This window comes from Polypterus senegalus, chromosome 12 (assembly GCF_016835505.1).
Source record: "Polypterus senegalus isolate Bchr_013 chromosome 12, ASM1683550v1, whole genome shotgun sequence".
In the NCBI taxonomy this organism is placed as follows: domain Eukaryota; kingdom Metazoa; phylum Chordata; class Cladistia; order Polypteriformes; family Polypteridae; genus Polypterus; species Polypterus senegalus.
Window position 1 is genome coordinate 44,223,627 of NC_053165.1, and position 15,249 is coordinate 44,238,875.

The 15,249-nt window shown below is 41.7% G+C and overlaps 1 protein-coding gene across 2 annotated transcripts in view; it reads left to right on the forward strand.

Moving 5' to 3' along the window:
* plxnd1 (plexin D1) overlaps nucleotides 1-15,249 on the forward strand; it is a 243,171-nt gene that overhangs the window by 165,459 nt on the left and 62,463 nt on the right. For both annotated transcript variants that reach the window (XM_039771008.1, XM_039771009.1), the window contains exon 19: nucleotides 7,049-7,198. In XM_039771008.1, coding sequence (XP_039626942.1) covers nucleotides 7,049-7,198 — 150 coding nt within the window. The remainder of the gene's footprint in view (nucleotides 1-7,048; nucleotides 7,199-15,249) is intronic.

A 15,249-nucleotide genomic window follows, 5' to 3' on the forward strand; every position in this document is an offset into this window, starting at 1 on the left:
CATTTTCATTTCCACTCCCAGTAATCTTGTTTTTACGGGTCTTCCATATTGACAGTTTTGCTTGCCCGATAATAAAATTAATTAAGTTCATATTTTCTCTGGTGTGTTTTGTAATTCTAACCCCAAACACAAACACCGTGCCATTATACGGGACCCCCAGCCCTTCTACTATTCTTTCAATTTCACTAAAAAAGGTCTGGAGCCTCTCACAATACATAAATGCATGAAAGACACTTTCCCTCAGACCACAAAAAGGGCAGCAATCTGAGACCCCCGGACATATAATCGATAAGAAGGAGTTCACCGCTAGTATCCCATGTACCAACCTCCACTGCAGGTCTCCCACCCTACTGGCCAATGGCGGCTTGTACAACGACCTCCATGCGGGGTTCAGTCCTTGAGGGGCTCCAAGCTTGTCTCTCCATGGTGTGTCGTGTCTTCGTGTCCTCAGCTGCTCCAGGTTGTTCACCTTCACACAAATCCTGTACAGCTGTTTCCCCGGCACTGTAGGTAGAGATAACGCCTCTAGAGAACTTAAGGCTAAAACATTAGTCTCACCATCCCTCAGTTCAACAGCCGGAGACACAGTAAGCGTTGGAAAAGGTGTTTCGTCAGTTGGCTTCAATTGTGATGAGAAAATTCCGTGCAGGAGTGTCATGGATTCCCTGTCCATTGATGATTGTACCTGCCACAGAAACTTCTCCATTAGGCGGACTGAGTGTACCCTGTCTCCACTGCTACCACTTGTGCACTTTTCCAAGTGTAATTTTCCCAGTCAATTATGTCCTTTATTGTGGTTATTCCATGTATTATGAAATGATTAATACAATTTTCAGAAAGTCCTGTAGCAGTGCCAACAGCAGGATTGTAGAACAGTGGTTCATGAAGGACCCAAAATGTGGAGAGGTCATCACAGTCCTTTTTATCAACAGCAGTTGCCACGCTGCTAGAAGGCTTTTATAAAACCTGGCACCTGTAAAGTCTTGATCTTATCTAAGTGGCACAGCAGTAAACTTTTCCCAAGTCCCATATGCCTGGCTTGTTTAAAGAAGAGTACGGCTAAGTTCATCCACTGGCTCTGCTCGACAGGATACAGCAATTTTGAATGGTCTGAAGGCGGAAAGCAGCAATCCTGCTGGTAATGTCAATAAGTCCTTGTCCGCCTTCATCCAATGGTAAAATAGAACGCCCTTCTGTATCCAATGGGTACCAGTCCAAAAAAAATCCATGATCGCCTTCTGTATCTGCTGAACAAGCAAAGGTGGAGGTTGTAGACAAATACACTTATGCCACAGGCTGGAGGTCACCAGGTTATTAATGACCAGCATCCGTCCTCTATAGGATAACTGAGGGAGTATCCACTTCCACTTGGCAAGCCGAGCTGTAACCTTGTCCAACAGACCCTCCCAGTTCTTTTGGATGTAGTGGTCATCTCCGAGATGGACTCCCAGGTACAGGAAGCCTCCAGTTGTCCACTGCAGACCCCTTCAGTCGAGGAGGACTACATCCTTTCCAGTTCCCAACCAACACTGCACTACTTTTGTTCCAATTCACTTTAGCGAAGATGCTTTGCTGTAATTCCTCAGACAATCAGTTAATTTGTCCAAATCCTTCTGGCTTGTGATGACCACAGCAAGATCATCTGCATAAGCAGTGACTTTCACAGGGTCCATGTTGCAGTTGGGGATGGAGAGACCAGTCAGCACCTTCCTCAGGTGCACCAGGAAAGGCTCCAGCGCCAGAGCATATAACATGCCGGACAAAGAACATCCCTGTCTGACTCCTCTTCTGACACTGAAAGGTGCACACAAGCCACCATTGACCTTTATGATACCAGAAATGTCACTATAAAGTAAACGAATATGTTTAATAAAAGACCCCCAAACCCAAACGCCTTCATGGCATTCCATAAAATGAGTGACTGACCCTGTCAAAAGCTTTTCCTGGTCAAGAAAAATAAGACCAGTCTGAAAACCAAACAGTTCTGCAGCAGCCAAAATGTCCCGAATTAAAAAAATGTTATTAAAGATGGACCTGCCAGCCACGCAGTAATTCTGATCAGGATGCACCACTCTCCCTAAAACTTGGACCATCCTGTTGGCTAAGGCTTTAGAGAGAACTTTATAATCAGCGCATAAGAGAGACACAGGCCGCCAGTTCTTAATGAGACACAAGTCTCCTTCTTCGCAGCAGCGTGATCACGGCTCTACGGCAGCTCTGCGGTAACAAGCCAGTTTTAAAACTCCATCGAACACTTCCAATAAGTCCAGGCCGATGACATCCCAGAACTCTTTATAAAACTCCACTGGTATTCCATCGATTCCGGGACCTTCCCTGTTTTCAGCTGTCCCAGGGCTGTGGTGAGTTCTGCAAAGGTCACCTCTCTATTTAGCTGTGCCACATCTGCATTGGGCAGCTGCGGTAAGTCCTGCAAAAAGGCCTGTTGGTCTTCACTGCCACCATCTCCATCTGCAGCAAACAGAAGTTCATAAAATTCGGACCACCTGCCTTATTTCACTGGGCTCTTGTGTCTCACTGCCATCGGGTGTTCTTATGCAATGTAAGATTTTACTCTGCGAGTTTTTTTTCTCTAAACCAAAAAAGTATTGAGTTGGTGCATCCATCTCAGTCAGTCGTTGAAACGGGCCCTCACTAAAGCCCCCTGAGCTCTGGTCTCAAGCAGGTGAGCCAACCCCAGTTTAGCAGAAGTCAGGCTCGCCTGAAGCTGCTCATTTGGACCCTTCTCTAGAAGCTGTTGAAATTCAGCTATTTTAATTTCTAAAGCTGCCATTTCTGACCGCAATACTTGGGTGACATTTCTGGTATACTCCTGACACAAGGCCCGGATGTGACTCTTCCCAACCTCCCACCACTGTTGTAAGCTGGTGAACTCCTTCTTCATATCCTTCCAGCCTCCCCAGAAATGAACAAATAACTCTTTAAAGTTCTGATCTTAAGGAGGAGTGTGTTAAAATGCCAGTATGGACTACGGGGTCTGTAAGTGTTACAAATAAGTGTACAACACACCAAACTGTGATCAGAGAATCCAGTAGGCACAATAGAGCACACCTTAAATAAACCTAACAGGTGCTTAAAACTATAAAAATGATCGAGTCTCGCCATTGAGATCGTATTTCCACTCGTCCGCCCCCAGGTGTATTGCCGACAGGCCCCATTTTAGCCCTCCATACATCTTCCAGCCCAATGTCCTTAATTATTTTACCTAAAGCTCGTGCTGAGCGAGGTGCGGTTCCAGCCCATTATTTCTGTCTATTCTGGTATCAAGTGTACAATTAAAATCCCCTCCTAACACCACCACTTCCTCAGGGTCACACTTGGATAAAAGATCTCCTAACTTGTTAAAGAAGTGGAGCCTCTCCTCACCCTCATTCGGGGTACACATTAATGAAAGTGACGACACTGCCTTGAAGTTTCACCGTCACTTTCAGGAGTCGCCCTTTCACCAGCTCATCAGTGCTGCAAACTTCTACTTGAAGTCCTCCAAGAAATAAAATGGCCACTCCAGCACTAACATTTGTCCCATTACTAAATAAAATGTCCCCCTTCCAATCTCTGCTCCACTCCCACTGATTTTGCTCATCAATGTGGGTTTCTTGTAGAAAGGTGACATTCAAGTCTTTTGTCTGATAAAATCAAACAATGCGACCCTCTTATCTGGACTTCTCCCACCGTTAATATTTAGGGTTCCTATGTGTACACTTGCCATGGTAACAGAATAGATAGATGAACACACAATGAAACACAGGGACCACCACAAAGACTGTGGAGTAGATTTAACAGGGGGCTTAGCCATTAGGTGGTGTTTAGATTGGACTGTTTTCTCAGTTTACTTGTTAAATTCTTTAGCCTCACGAGCTCTTTAACATCAAACATTGCGGAGGCTGCTTTGTCTCGTCGCAACCCGCGGACAGACGATAGAAAGAGGTCAATGTCAGGGAAAAATTCGGCCACATCCACCCCCTTTTTTCCGGCGGTATTCACCAAAAACTCTTTCACACTTTGAGCGCTGTAACCCCCCCTGGCTTTTAACTCTGGGGGCTCCGAGGCAGCAGACCCATCGGAGATATTACCGTCGTCGTTTTCTTCCCCGACACTCCCCGCATTTGAGACGTTATCGGCCGTCTCCGCGAAGACGGGAAAATCCTCCTGACAAGGACCATAGGCGGGATCCTCTCCAACGACCCCCGAGCCCTGACTTAAAACAATTTTCTTTCGTGCCCGATCTTCTCTTTCTCCTTGCCTTTTTTGAGCAGGACGTTTAAATTCACTTTTTTCCTCTGTCTCGTTGCTGCCTCCCTCATCCATATCAATTTCTCCCCACACACTTTCTGCTGCAGTCGCTGTTTGATCTACTGTTTCACTACCGCCTTCATTCGGCTCATCTCTGGGCGGCACTTGATTCTCCTGCCCTTCAGCTCTAGTAGCATTTTTATTCTTATCACCTTGCGCCTCTGCGCCATCAGCCACAATTTCGTGATCTTCCACTTTCTGCCCCTCTATTTCTGTATTTGTACGGCTAGTTTTCTTGTTCCCGTGGTGTTTCTCAGGACACTGTTTAATTAAATGTGCTTCACTCCCGCACCCAAAACATTTCATTTCGTTAGAAGTGACGAAAATCACATAATCGAAATCGTCCACTCTAAACTTCATTGCCACATTTAATTCGTCATCCATTCTATTTAAAACCATAAAACTTGTCTCCTAAATGACAAGACATGTTTTAAATCAGGCGATTTACAACCTAAAGGAATGTGCCGAATTTTCGATACCAGACGCCCATGCCGCTCCAACTCTTTCGCTATAGTTTCATTTTTGAGAAAAGGCGGCGCATTTGAAATTGTTACTCTACGGGACGGACGGCTAAAGGGGAAACCTGTACAAAGGAGCCATTAATAACCACCCCCTTCTCAACCACTGTCGGAACTAAATCCACAGAGCTCAAAAAAACCACGATATTCCCGCTCATTCGTGAAGCTGACTTAATATTGTCACATCCGACCACTTCGCCTACCGCCAAAACCCCCGCCTCTAAAGGAACAAACTCCTCCGATATAAGTTTAATCCCATGGCGGCGGCTCAAACGCTCAAGATTAGCAGCCATTGCGGCTGCCGTGGCCTAAGCCACTCAGTACAAAAACAAGTGTAGCTGTTTTCACCAAAGAAAAGATAGAAATAAGAAACTAGAAAATTAGAAGAAAAAAGAATCACCATACTCACCTCAGCGTCCACCACCAGTTCCACTCGCTCACACTCGAGACAACCACCCAGCATGCACAGCGACAGCAAGAACAGGAAGGAGATAGATAGATAGATAGATAGATAGATAGATGTGAAGGACACTATATAATAAGATAGATAGATAGATAGATAGATAGATAGATAGATGTGAAGGACACTATATAATAAGATAGATAGATAGATAGATAGATAGATAGATAGATAGATAGATAGATAGATAGATAGATAGATAATGAATGGCTCTATATTAGATAGATAGATAGATAGATAGATAGATAGATAGATATGAATGGCTCTATATTAGATAGATAGATAGATAGATAGATAGATAATGAATGGCTCTATATTAGATAGATAGATAGATAGATAGATAGATAATGAATGGCTCTATAGATAGATAGATAGATAGATAGATAGTAGGATAGATAGATAGATAGATAGATAGATAGATAGATAGATAGATAGATAGCTAGATAGGATAGATAGATAGATAGATAGATAGATAGATAGATAGATAGATAGATAGATAGATAGATAGATAGATAGATAGATGTGAAGGACACTATATAATTAGATAGATAGATAGATAGATAGATAGATAGATAGATAGATAGATAGATAGATAGATAGATAGATAGATAGGTAGGTAGATTGATTGATTGATTGATCGATTGAACTTCATTTGTCCCCTAGAGAATAGAGCAAGATTGTTTTGAACTTTACATACCATCAATAATATAAATATATTCTAAAGTACGCTGGTAACCAGTGTAATGATGCTAAAACTGGTGACAAGTGCTCAGATTTTCTTTTGCTGCTTGAGATTCTTGCCGCTTTATTCTGAACTAACTGCAGCCGATTACTGTTCACACGATTCCCTAAGTCTTTCCTGCAGGCTCTCTTATTTCTTCCCACAATATAAAGGGATGCCGTTAGGGTGGTTTGCAACACTAAGTTCTTCCAGTGTGAGTGTGGGTGTGTGCACCGGTGTGACCAGTTATAGACTGGCATCCAGCCCAGAGCTAGTTTCTACCTGACATAAATATAAATGCATAGATTTTGATGGCCTCCTTTATCACATATTGTTGCTTCTGAAAGTGTATGAAATACACCCAAAAATCAAACATCTCTTAACTGTCTCATTTTTGTAGCTAATGCTTTGACACATTCCTTCATCCTGTTTCTGAACCTACTTCATCTATGAAAAGATTGCAAGAAGCCAAAGTCTAGCCCTGGACAGGCTGCCAGCCATTCAAAACAAACCTCACTGAAACTCATCTTTACTCAGACCAGATCAGATTAGTGTCACCAGACAAGCTAGCATGCACTCCTTTAGTAGGTGTGAGAAAGCCAAACTACTGGGAGTACAGGGAGAATATAGCAATGTAACAAAGGTGGAGACCAGACTAGGATTTAAAACCTTGTCGATGAGTCTGATACGCAGCAGGGATGATCACTACACTGTGCTGCCACACTGATGCTCTTACCTAATGCTGATTATCAAGTCTCAGTACGAGTGTTTCCTTTTTCCTACAAAACTAAAGGACCAGTAGGTAGTGTGACTTGCTCAGAGTCGCACAGAGTGTGTGGCCACTTTTGGGTTTACAGTCCAGCACTTTAACCACTGAATCACACTGCATGCCAAAGTGAGGTTTGCAGTTGGGTAGACTCCCAATGCTGGATGGGATATGTGACTAAAAGGAAATGGCGAGAGTAAGAGAGTTTGTGTTCTGAATGGAATAAAAGACTGCATTCGCTGTTTCTAATATATTCATGTTTTCATTTTCAGAAAGGGACAAATAATTTGAATTTTCAAGTCGAAGAGTACAAAGTCATGATTGGCTCCATTCCCTGTGAAATTAGCTTCATCAGTGAGAAGAGCTTCCACTGCACCATCAATGGATCCCTCAGCTCAACAGAACGTGAGCTGCCAGTCATTGTAAGTGAACAGTTCATGCACAGTATTTGGAAATATGGAATGTTGTTAGTGTTTAGTATTTTGTGAATGTTGTACAATTAGTTATTAGATTGCTGCACCATTTCCAAGAACAGACTTAAAACCACCAAATCCCTAGTTAGATGTCATTATTCGATGTAGTTGTAGTAGTTATTTTATGCATACCAGTTTCTAGTTTGTGTATCTAATCTCGTCAAAAGAAGACCTTGTTTCTTATCACTCACTGCCTAAATGATATTACCTTTCATTTTGTACATATCTTTAGGTTCTGGACTTTTTGTTCAAGGCTTTTGTGCAGTCAAATGTGTCAGAATTCATACTGAAATGACAGTAGAGTTAATATGAAATGAGTGTCTGTCTTTAAGCTGTTATCATGGTTTCCATTCCTATCAAAAGAGGTTAATAGGTAACAGTATGTGATAAGGAGCTATTCATTTAGCAGAACGCTCGCTGATTGTACACAGACCCAAAAATATACCAGTTCCAGTTAGGAATAACACATTCTTCATGGCTCCAAGAAATTGCAGCAGCTCTCACTATTGGCCCTCATGTTATAAGAACTGATTCAAGCAAAAACAGTACAAGTCAGCTTTTTGTTGAAGTAATATGATGGTGTGTGCAGGAGACTCTGTGAAACTCAGCTACTTGCCATGTACTGAGAGTGTATATGATGAACGAATGTCAGGTTTTATTAAAGTTAATCAGTATTTGTTTTATGTAAGCTTTGTTTTAAATCCTAAGTATAAGAAGCTGTTATCACGGCTACACTGTATAGCCAAAGGTTTGTGGAAACCTAATCATAACACCTATATGAGCTTACTGGACATGCTGTTCCAAAACCATGGGCATTAATATGGAGTTGACACCCCCTTTGCAGCTTTAATCACCTCAACTCTTCTGGAAAGGTCTTCACAAGATGTTGGATTGTGTCTGTGGGACTTTGAAACAGAAATTTGGACAAGAAGATCTGACAGATCCTCACAGAGATTGTCTGTTGATGTCAGGGTTCTGTGCAGGTCACTCATGTTCCTCGACCAAACTCAATCAACCCATGCTAAAACAGAAAAGGGTCTTCCTCAAACTGTTAGCACAAAGTTGGAGGTGCACAATTAAAATGTCTAAAATGTCTTTCTCTTCTGTGGCATTAATATTATCCTTTACTGGAGCCAAGAGGCCTAGTCTAAACCCTACCATTATCCCTCCTCCACAAAACTTTACAGTAGGGACTATGCATTTCAGAAGGTTGTGTTCTTCTGGCATTCACCAAACCCAGATTTGTTCACCACACTGCCACGATAATGAAGCATGATTCATCACTTCAAAAAAACGTGTTTTCACTGCTCCAGAGTCCATACTTTATAACACTCCGCCCAACGCTTGGCATTGCATGTGGTAATCTTAGACATGTGTGCAGCTGCTTCGACGTGGAAGTGCCTTTTCACGAAGGTCCTGACACATAGTTCTTGTGCTGATGTTGCTTCCAGAGGCAGTCAGTTTGGAGCTCTTTTGTGAGTGATGTAACAGAAGATAAGTATTTTGTATGTGCGGCCCTGTTCTGTGAGTTTGCATGGTCTACCGTGGCTGAGCTGTCGTTCCTCTGAGACTCGTTACACTTCCCAATCATAGCACTTACAGTTAACTGGACCAGATCTAAAAGAGCAAAAATTTCACATCCAAACTTCTAACAAAGATGGCGTCCTATGACTGTGCCACATTTAAAGTCACTGAGCTCTTCAGTACACCTTGTTCTACTGCCAATGCTCGTCAATAGAGATGGCATGGCTATGTGCTTAAGTCGATGCACCTGTTAACAAAGGGTGAGGCTGAAACACCTGAACTCAGTAAAAGTAGCCTTAATGGACCATGTGAAGAGGGATATGTGACTGGTAGTGCATGTAAAAAGGTGTGCAGATAAATATGCTTCCAAAATGTCATCCCTCCAGCCATTTTCTTTAATATTCTTCAAGTTCTTCAGTTTAGTATCCCCTTTAAATATTTATGGAATGTTTTCAAGTCTCTTATCTCTAGTTTTAGCTTCTATTCTTATGAAAATGATAGTTGCCGCTTTTATTTTAATAAATCGCGCATTCTATAAAGATTATTTCTTATTATACTATATTAAACCATCTATCCATTTAAAGAACTTGCTTATCCAAAAATGTGTCACACAAAATCAATAATATATTCCAGCATCAATCTGCACAAAGCAGGAGAAAGATGAAGGCAGGACAACCGTCCATCACAAACTACACTCTCCTACACACCCACAGTCACTATTTCATTGCCAATTTAGACTTTCCAGTCAATTTAATTTACACTCATTACACAAATTATTAGGAATACCACACTAATACTGGGTAGGGCCTCCTCTTGCTCTCAAAACAGTCTCAGTTCTTCATGGCAAGGATTTCACAAGATTTTGGTAATATTCCTTTGAGATTCTGGTCCACACAATTTCTGAAGATTTGTCAAGTTCACATCCCCCAGTGTTCTAATGGATTCAGATCTGGTGACTGGGAAATCCAATGAAGAATATTGAACTCATTGCCATATTCATGAAATCAGTTCACTTTGAAACATAGTGCGTTATCATGTTTGAAGTAGCCGCACGATGATGGTTAAATTGTGGCCATCAAGAGATGCACATGGTCAGCAACAGTACTCAAATAGGCTGTGGCATAAAGGCGATGATTAATTGGTATTAATGATCCCAAACTATGACAAGAAAACATTCCCTACACCATTATACCACCTTCACCAGCATGGACTCTTGACACAAGGCTGGTTTTCGTGCATGGATTCATACTTTCAGCACCAAATTCTGACTCTACCATCTGTGTGCCTCAGCGGAAATTGAGATCACACCAGGCTATTTTTTTCTAGTCTTTAGCCATAAAGGTCTGACAAGCCTGTGCCCACTGTAACCTCAGCTTTCTGTTTTTGGCTGGCAGGAGTAGAACTCAACATGATCTTCTGTTCAAGTTTTGATGTGTTGTGCATTCTGAGAGGTTTTTCTTCTCCTCGCAGTTGTACAGAGTAGTTATTTGAGTTACCTTTCTGTCAGCTCAAACCAGTCTGGTCATTCTCCTCTGAACTCTTTCCTCAGCAAGGTGTTTCTGTCACTCACTGGTTTTTTTTTCTTGTTTTCACACCATTCTGGGTAAACTTTTAAGGACAGTTGGGCCTGAAAATCCCAGGAAATCAGCAGTTACAGAAATACTCAAACCAGCCCATCTGGCACCAACATTCATGCCCTGGTCAAAATCATTTTCCCTATTCTGGTCCCTGTTTTAATGTGAATATTAACTGAAGATCCTAAACTGTATCTGCATGATTTTATGCATTGCACTTCGATCACCTGATTGGCTGATTAGATAATTACATGGATAAACAGGTGTAGAGATGTTTCCTAATAATTTTCCCAATGAGTGTATGTTTCAACAATTGTAAATTAGCCAGATCTTTTAAATCACTTTCGGAAATATTAGGCTACTAAAAGCAATTGTAGTATCGTGTCCCTGTAGCCAAACATGGTTGTCCTTGACCCTAAAAAAAATTCTCATGCTTGGCCTGGAAGCAATCTCAAGCAAGGGGAATTAATTTGGAATCAGGCAGATGGCGGGGGTAGACTCAGTGACAGTAGAAGGAGAACCCTGGGTAGGGGAACGGATGAAATAGCAGAGGAAGAGTGGTTTATTGTGGTATTTAGGATGAAGGCATGTCATAGAGCCACCTCACCTGACAGACCAGGGCTCCCACTGGTAAAGAAAAGCCAATTCTGATTTGTCCATTTTACTGTATTCCCTCATTTGTGCGTTGTGTTGTTTTAAGTAAGCAGAAGGATATTCAGCTTCGTTTCCATTATTCTGGGTGCATGCCAGGACAGCACTCTCTCCCATTAAAATTTCCTTTAATATCAGTGGCCATTCATATATGTATATAATACACTGATATAGCTCTTCTACTGGAAACATTTTTCTTTTAGTTCATTATTTCACATAGTCTACTGGGTCATTTAAAATACAATGAGTTGCTTCTACTTGCTAGTCTCGTGTGATTTTGGCCTTTTCAAATAAAAGTCCTTTTCTTTTAATTTCTGTTAGTCGTGGCAGCAGGAGAGAAATTACTGGGAAAGCATTAAGTTAGCTTGTGGTAAATTAAATTCAGAGTAGACTCTTTAACAGAGTGGCTTAAAAAAAAGAATAACCCACTTTGTTCAACCAATACCATAAACCAAAATGATAAAAATTGTCTGTCAGCCAAGGGGCTACAATACCATAATTTGGCTTTGAGGCCCAGTCCTTAAAAAAGTAAAGTTCTCATATCTTCGGAGTTAGCATAAAATCTACTCATCTATTTGTAGATATCAGCAGTCTGTGCAAGCAGAAAGCTTTTAAAAACTGAGATAGCTTTGACACAAACACACACACAAACACTCACTTGCTAGCTACTGTAAAGCCTTACACTGTAGGTTGGCTTTGTAAACATTTTCAATTATCTGAAGAGAACCCTAAAAATGGATAACAAAAACTAGAGAAAGGATGATTTTTCAAAGGACAATACTTGAAAATGCAAAAATGTATTTTCAAAGAGTGGTCAAGTAAGTGGTGGAACATAAGAGTCTCCCAATCCAGCTGCTAAATCAGTTCACTAGAAAAAAGAACAAAACCAATTAAATGAAGACATGGCATGTAGGGTGTACTGCTGCATTTTATTTGTTGGATGTTTTTCTTGAATTTCTGGTAACGGTGGCTCTGAGGCTAGGAATCTGTGTCAACAATCGGAAGGTTGCTGGTTCGAATCCTGTAAATGCCAGAAGTAATTCCACTCCATTGGACCCTTGATCAAGGCCCTTAACCTGCAATTGGGTATGACGTTAATCTGCAAGCAGGTCCTCCAACTTGCAAGGGAAAATTCAGGAGGTTGGTGGCAGGACTGGCACTCTAGCCACTGTAAAAATAAATACCGTATATACTCACGTATAAATCGGGTCTTGAAACCCGAAACATTGATCATAAAATCAGAACCCGACTTATGCGCCCATTCAAAAATGCAACTCTTAAATTATCTATATATATAATTCACTAAGGCAAGACACCCATGGAAAGCACACTGCAAGGGGCGTGGATTCACTAAACCGCCGACAAGAATGACACCTATGGCACACGCAGGGAGGAGCCACGCCCACCAACTCCAAGACCATTGGATACGACGACAACTCGCAGAGCCACGCCCACCAACTCGGACGCGACGACACAGAAAGAAAGGCGTCATTTATATTCATCTGTCATAGAGGCCTCATGCACTTCGGAGCCACCTTGACTGTTCATAGAGGCATACTCTGTATTTCTCGCGGAGGTGAGTCGCTATATGCAGTGTGTAAAACGGTTTACGAGGGGTATCCCATGGGATCCTTAAAACAATCCTTTACAACTGAGGTTAAAACACAATGAAGTAAGCAGTCTTTAAAAAGCGAGTTTTCGGTTACGACGCACGACCTCGTGCACCATTGCAAACTGTTTTACACGCTACATACAGCAATTCGCATCCGCGACAAACATGTGTCTTCTTAGATGCTCCTGCACTTTGTACACACCCACCTCACTACTACCGTGGTCAGGTGTCTTGGATGATTATATATAGAAAGGCAGCCAAAACCGCACAGAGCAATGAAAAGTCTACGTGAGTCACAGCTGCATCGGGACTGTGCAAAGACGATGACTCGAGTGACGAGTTGGAGGTGGGCACATGAGCAGGCAGTGCATACTGGACGAGAAATCAGCAGACAAGCATAATTGAGGGAATGGAGTGGATGTCCTTCTCCTCTCCTCCCGTTCCACCCTTCGGCCCTGAGCGCCGCACGGACGATTGTATGTTGGTTCGTTCCGTGCATTGTTACAATGTTCCTTTTCTTGCTGATTTATTACATTACAGATTTTTCAAATGTTAATTTTCTCCCTGTGCTTAAAAATCATTAAAAAACCGGCCTGATTATGCAGCGTATGGTACGCCGCGGGTTGGCTAGTTTTTTATATCTTCTTACCTCCTCCAATCTTGCATCAGTTTCTCAAGCGCATCGAATTTTGTTACAGCGGTGCAGTTACCAATTTCACTCGCTACTTCAACAACGTTTAATTTAAAACCAGCTTCATATTTTCTCCTGATCGAACGCTCTGTTGTAGATAAGAGATGCTCTTATGATAAAGGTGTATGAGGGTGAGATACAATAGTTCGGAATAGTTTGGGTATTACTGTATGGTCAGGTAGGCACAGTAGAGAGACAGAGAGGTGAGGAGTACCTGCTGATACAGTGCATTGCTGCACCCACATAGAAAAAAAGGCTGTGTGCTCCGTGGTTACTCTCTCAGGTGGGAGTTAGCATATCATAATCTCTTGGACCAATAGCGTGAGTTTTCCGCATTCGACTTATATGACCGACATTATAAAATACCAGAAATTATACGGTAAAATCAACTCCCGACTTATCCGCGGGAGAACTTATCCATGAGTATATACGGTAAATAAAACTCGACACTGTTCCATTCTAATAAAACTAGTGTGGTGCTGAGGCGTCACTGGCTGCACTCAGGCCCACATTTGGGGTCCAGAGGTGTGGTGGATGTGGCAAAGCACCATATTAGTGCATGATCCCAACCTCTCTCTCTCTCTCTCTGGTTCTAAATTCCCACAAGGGATTTCAATCTATAAGTTCCCATTCCAACTTTTGATTGGCTGTACAAAAGTTGTGTCACTGTGCCATCATTTATGGGTGTTTGGATTCTGTAAAAGGCCAGCAGATAACAAAAGGAGTAGGCAGACCTGGCTTTCCAGGGGAAGTCATTTCCAAATGACAGACAGATAGACTCCAAATAATACATCCAAAATAGAAAAATAACCATCTAATTCTAAAACCACCATCAATTTGCTTTCCTGTTTAAAAGCCAATCCCATCAGCATTAAGCCACTAGAAAGCATGCAACGAAAACTGAATAATAATATTTCAATTATGTAAGACATTATAGTGGATTCAGAAAGTATTCAACATGCTTCATTTTCTGCACAGTTTATTGTGTTGTAGATTTAATTTTAAATCGATACATTTGCCATTTTTGATCATCAGTCTACACTTGAAAACTCATACTGACAATGTAAAGACATGCTTTCAGAAATGTTTGCAACTTTGTTAAAAATCAAAAGCTGAAATCTCTCCTTCATTGAAGTCTTCAGACCCTTTGCTGTAGCACTCCAAGTTGTAATTAGGTGAATCCTGTAAGATTTAATTGTCCTTGAGATGTGTCTAGAACCCGATTGGAGTCCATCTTTGACAAGTTGAATTAACTGGGCATCATTTAGAAAGATACACATGTATCTGAGTATATAAGGTCCCACATCAACACTGCATGTCAGGGAGAAAACCAAGTCATGAAGTCCAAGAAACTCTCTTTAGATCTCCACAATCAAATTTTGGTGAGGTATAGATCAGGGCAAGGGCATAAAAAAAACATTTGTAAAACTTTAAATGTTCCAAGGAGCTTCAATAGTTGTGAAATGGAGTACATTTTGAACCACCAGGTCTCTTCTTAGAGCTGGCCGTCCAGCCATACTGAGTAACCATGCAAGAAAGATCTTGTTCAGGGAGTTGACAAAGATACCAATGGTTACTCTAACAGAGTTTCAGAAGTACTCCCTTAGATTGGAGAACCTGTAGGAAGGCCACCCATCACAGCAGCAATACATTTGACTTTTAGGATAGAGTGGCTAACTCCTGGTTGGAATTTGCTAAACAGCATTTAAAGGACACTGAGAACATGAGGAGAAAGATTCTTTGGTCTGATGAAATAAAAATTGAACTCTTTGAGTAAGAACTCCAAGCACTATGTCTGGTGAACATTACCTGCCTAATACCATCACGACAGTGAAGCATGGCGGCGACAGCATCATGCAATAGGAGTGCTTCTTAACAGCAGGGACAGGGCAATAATCTGAAGCACACTGCAAAGCCAACACTGGAGTGGCTTCAGAACAGAGTGGTC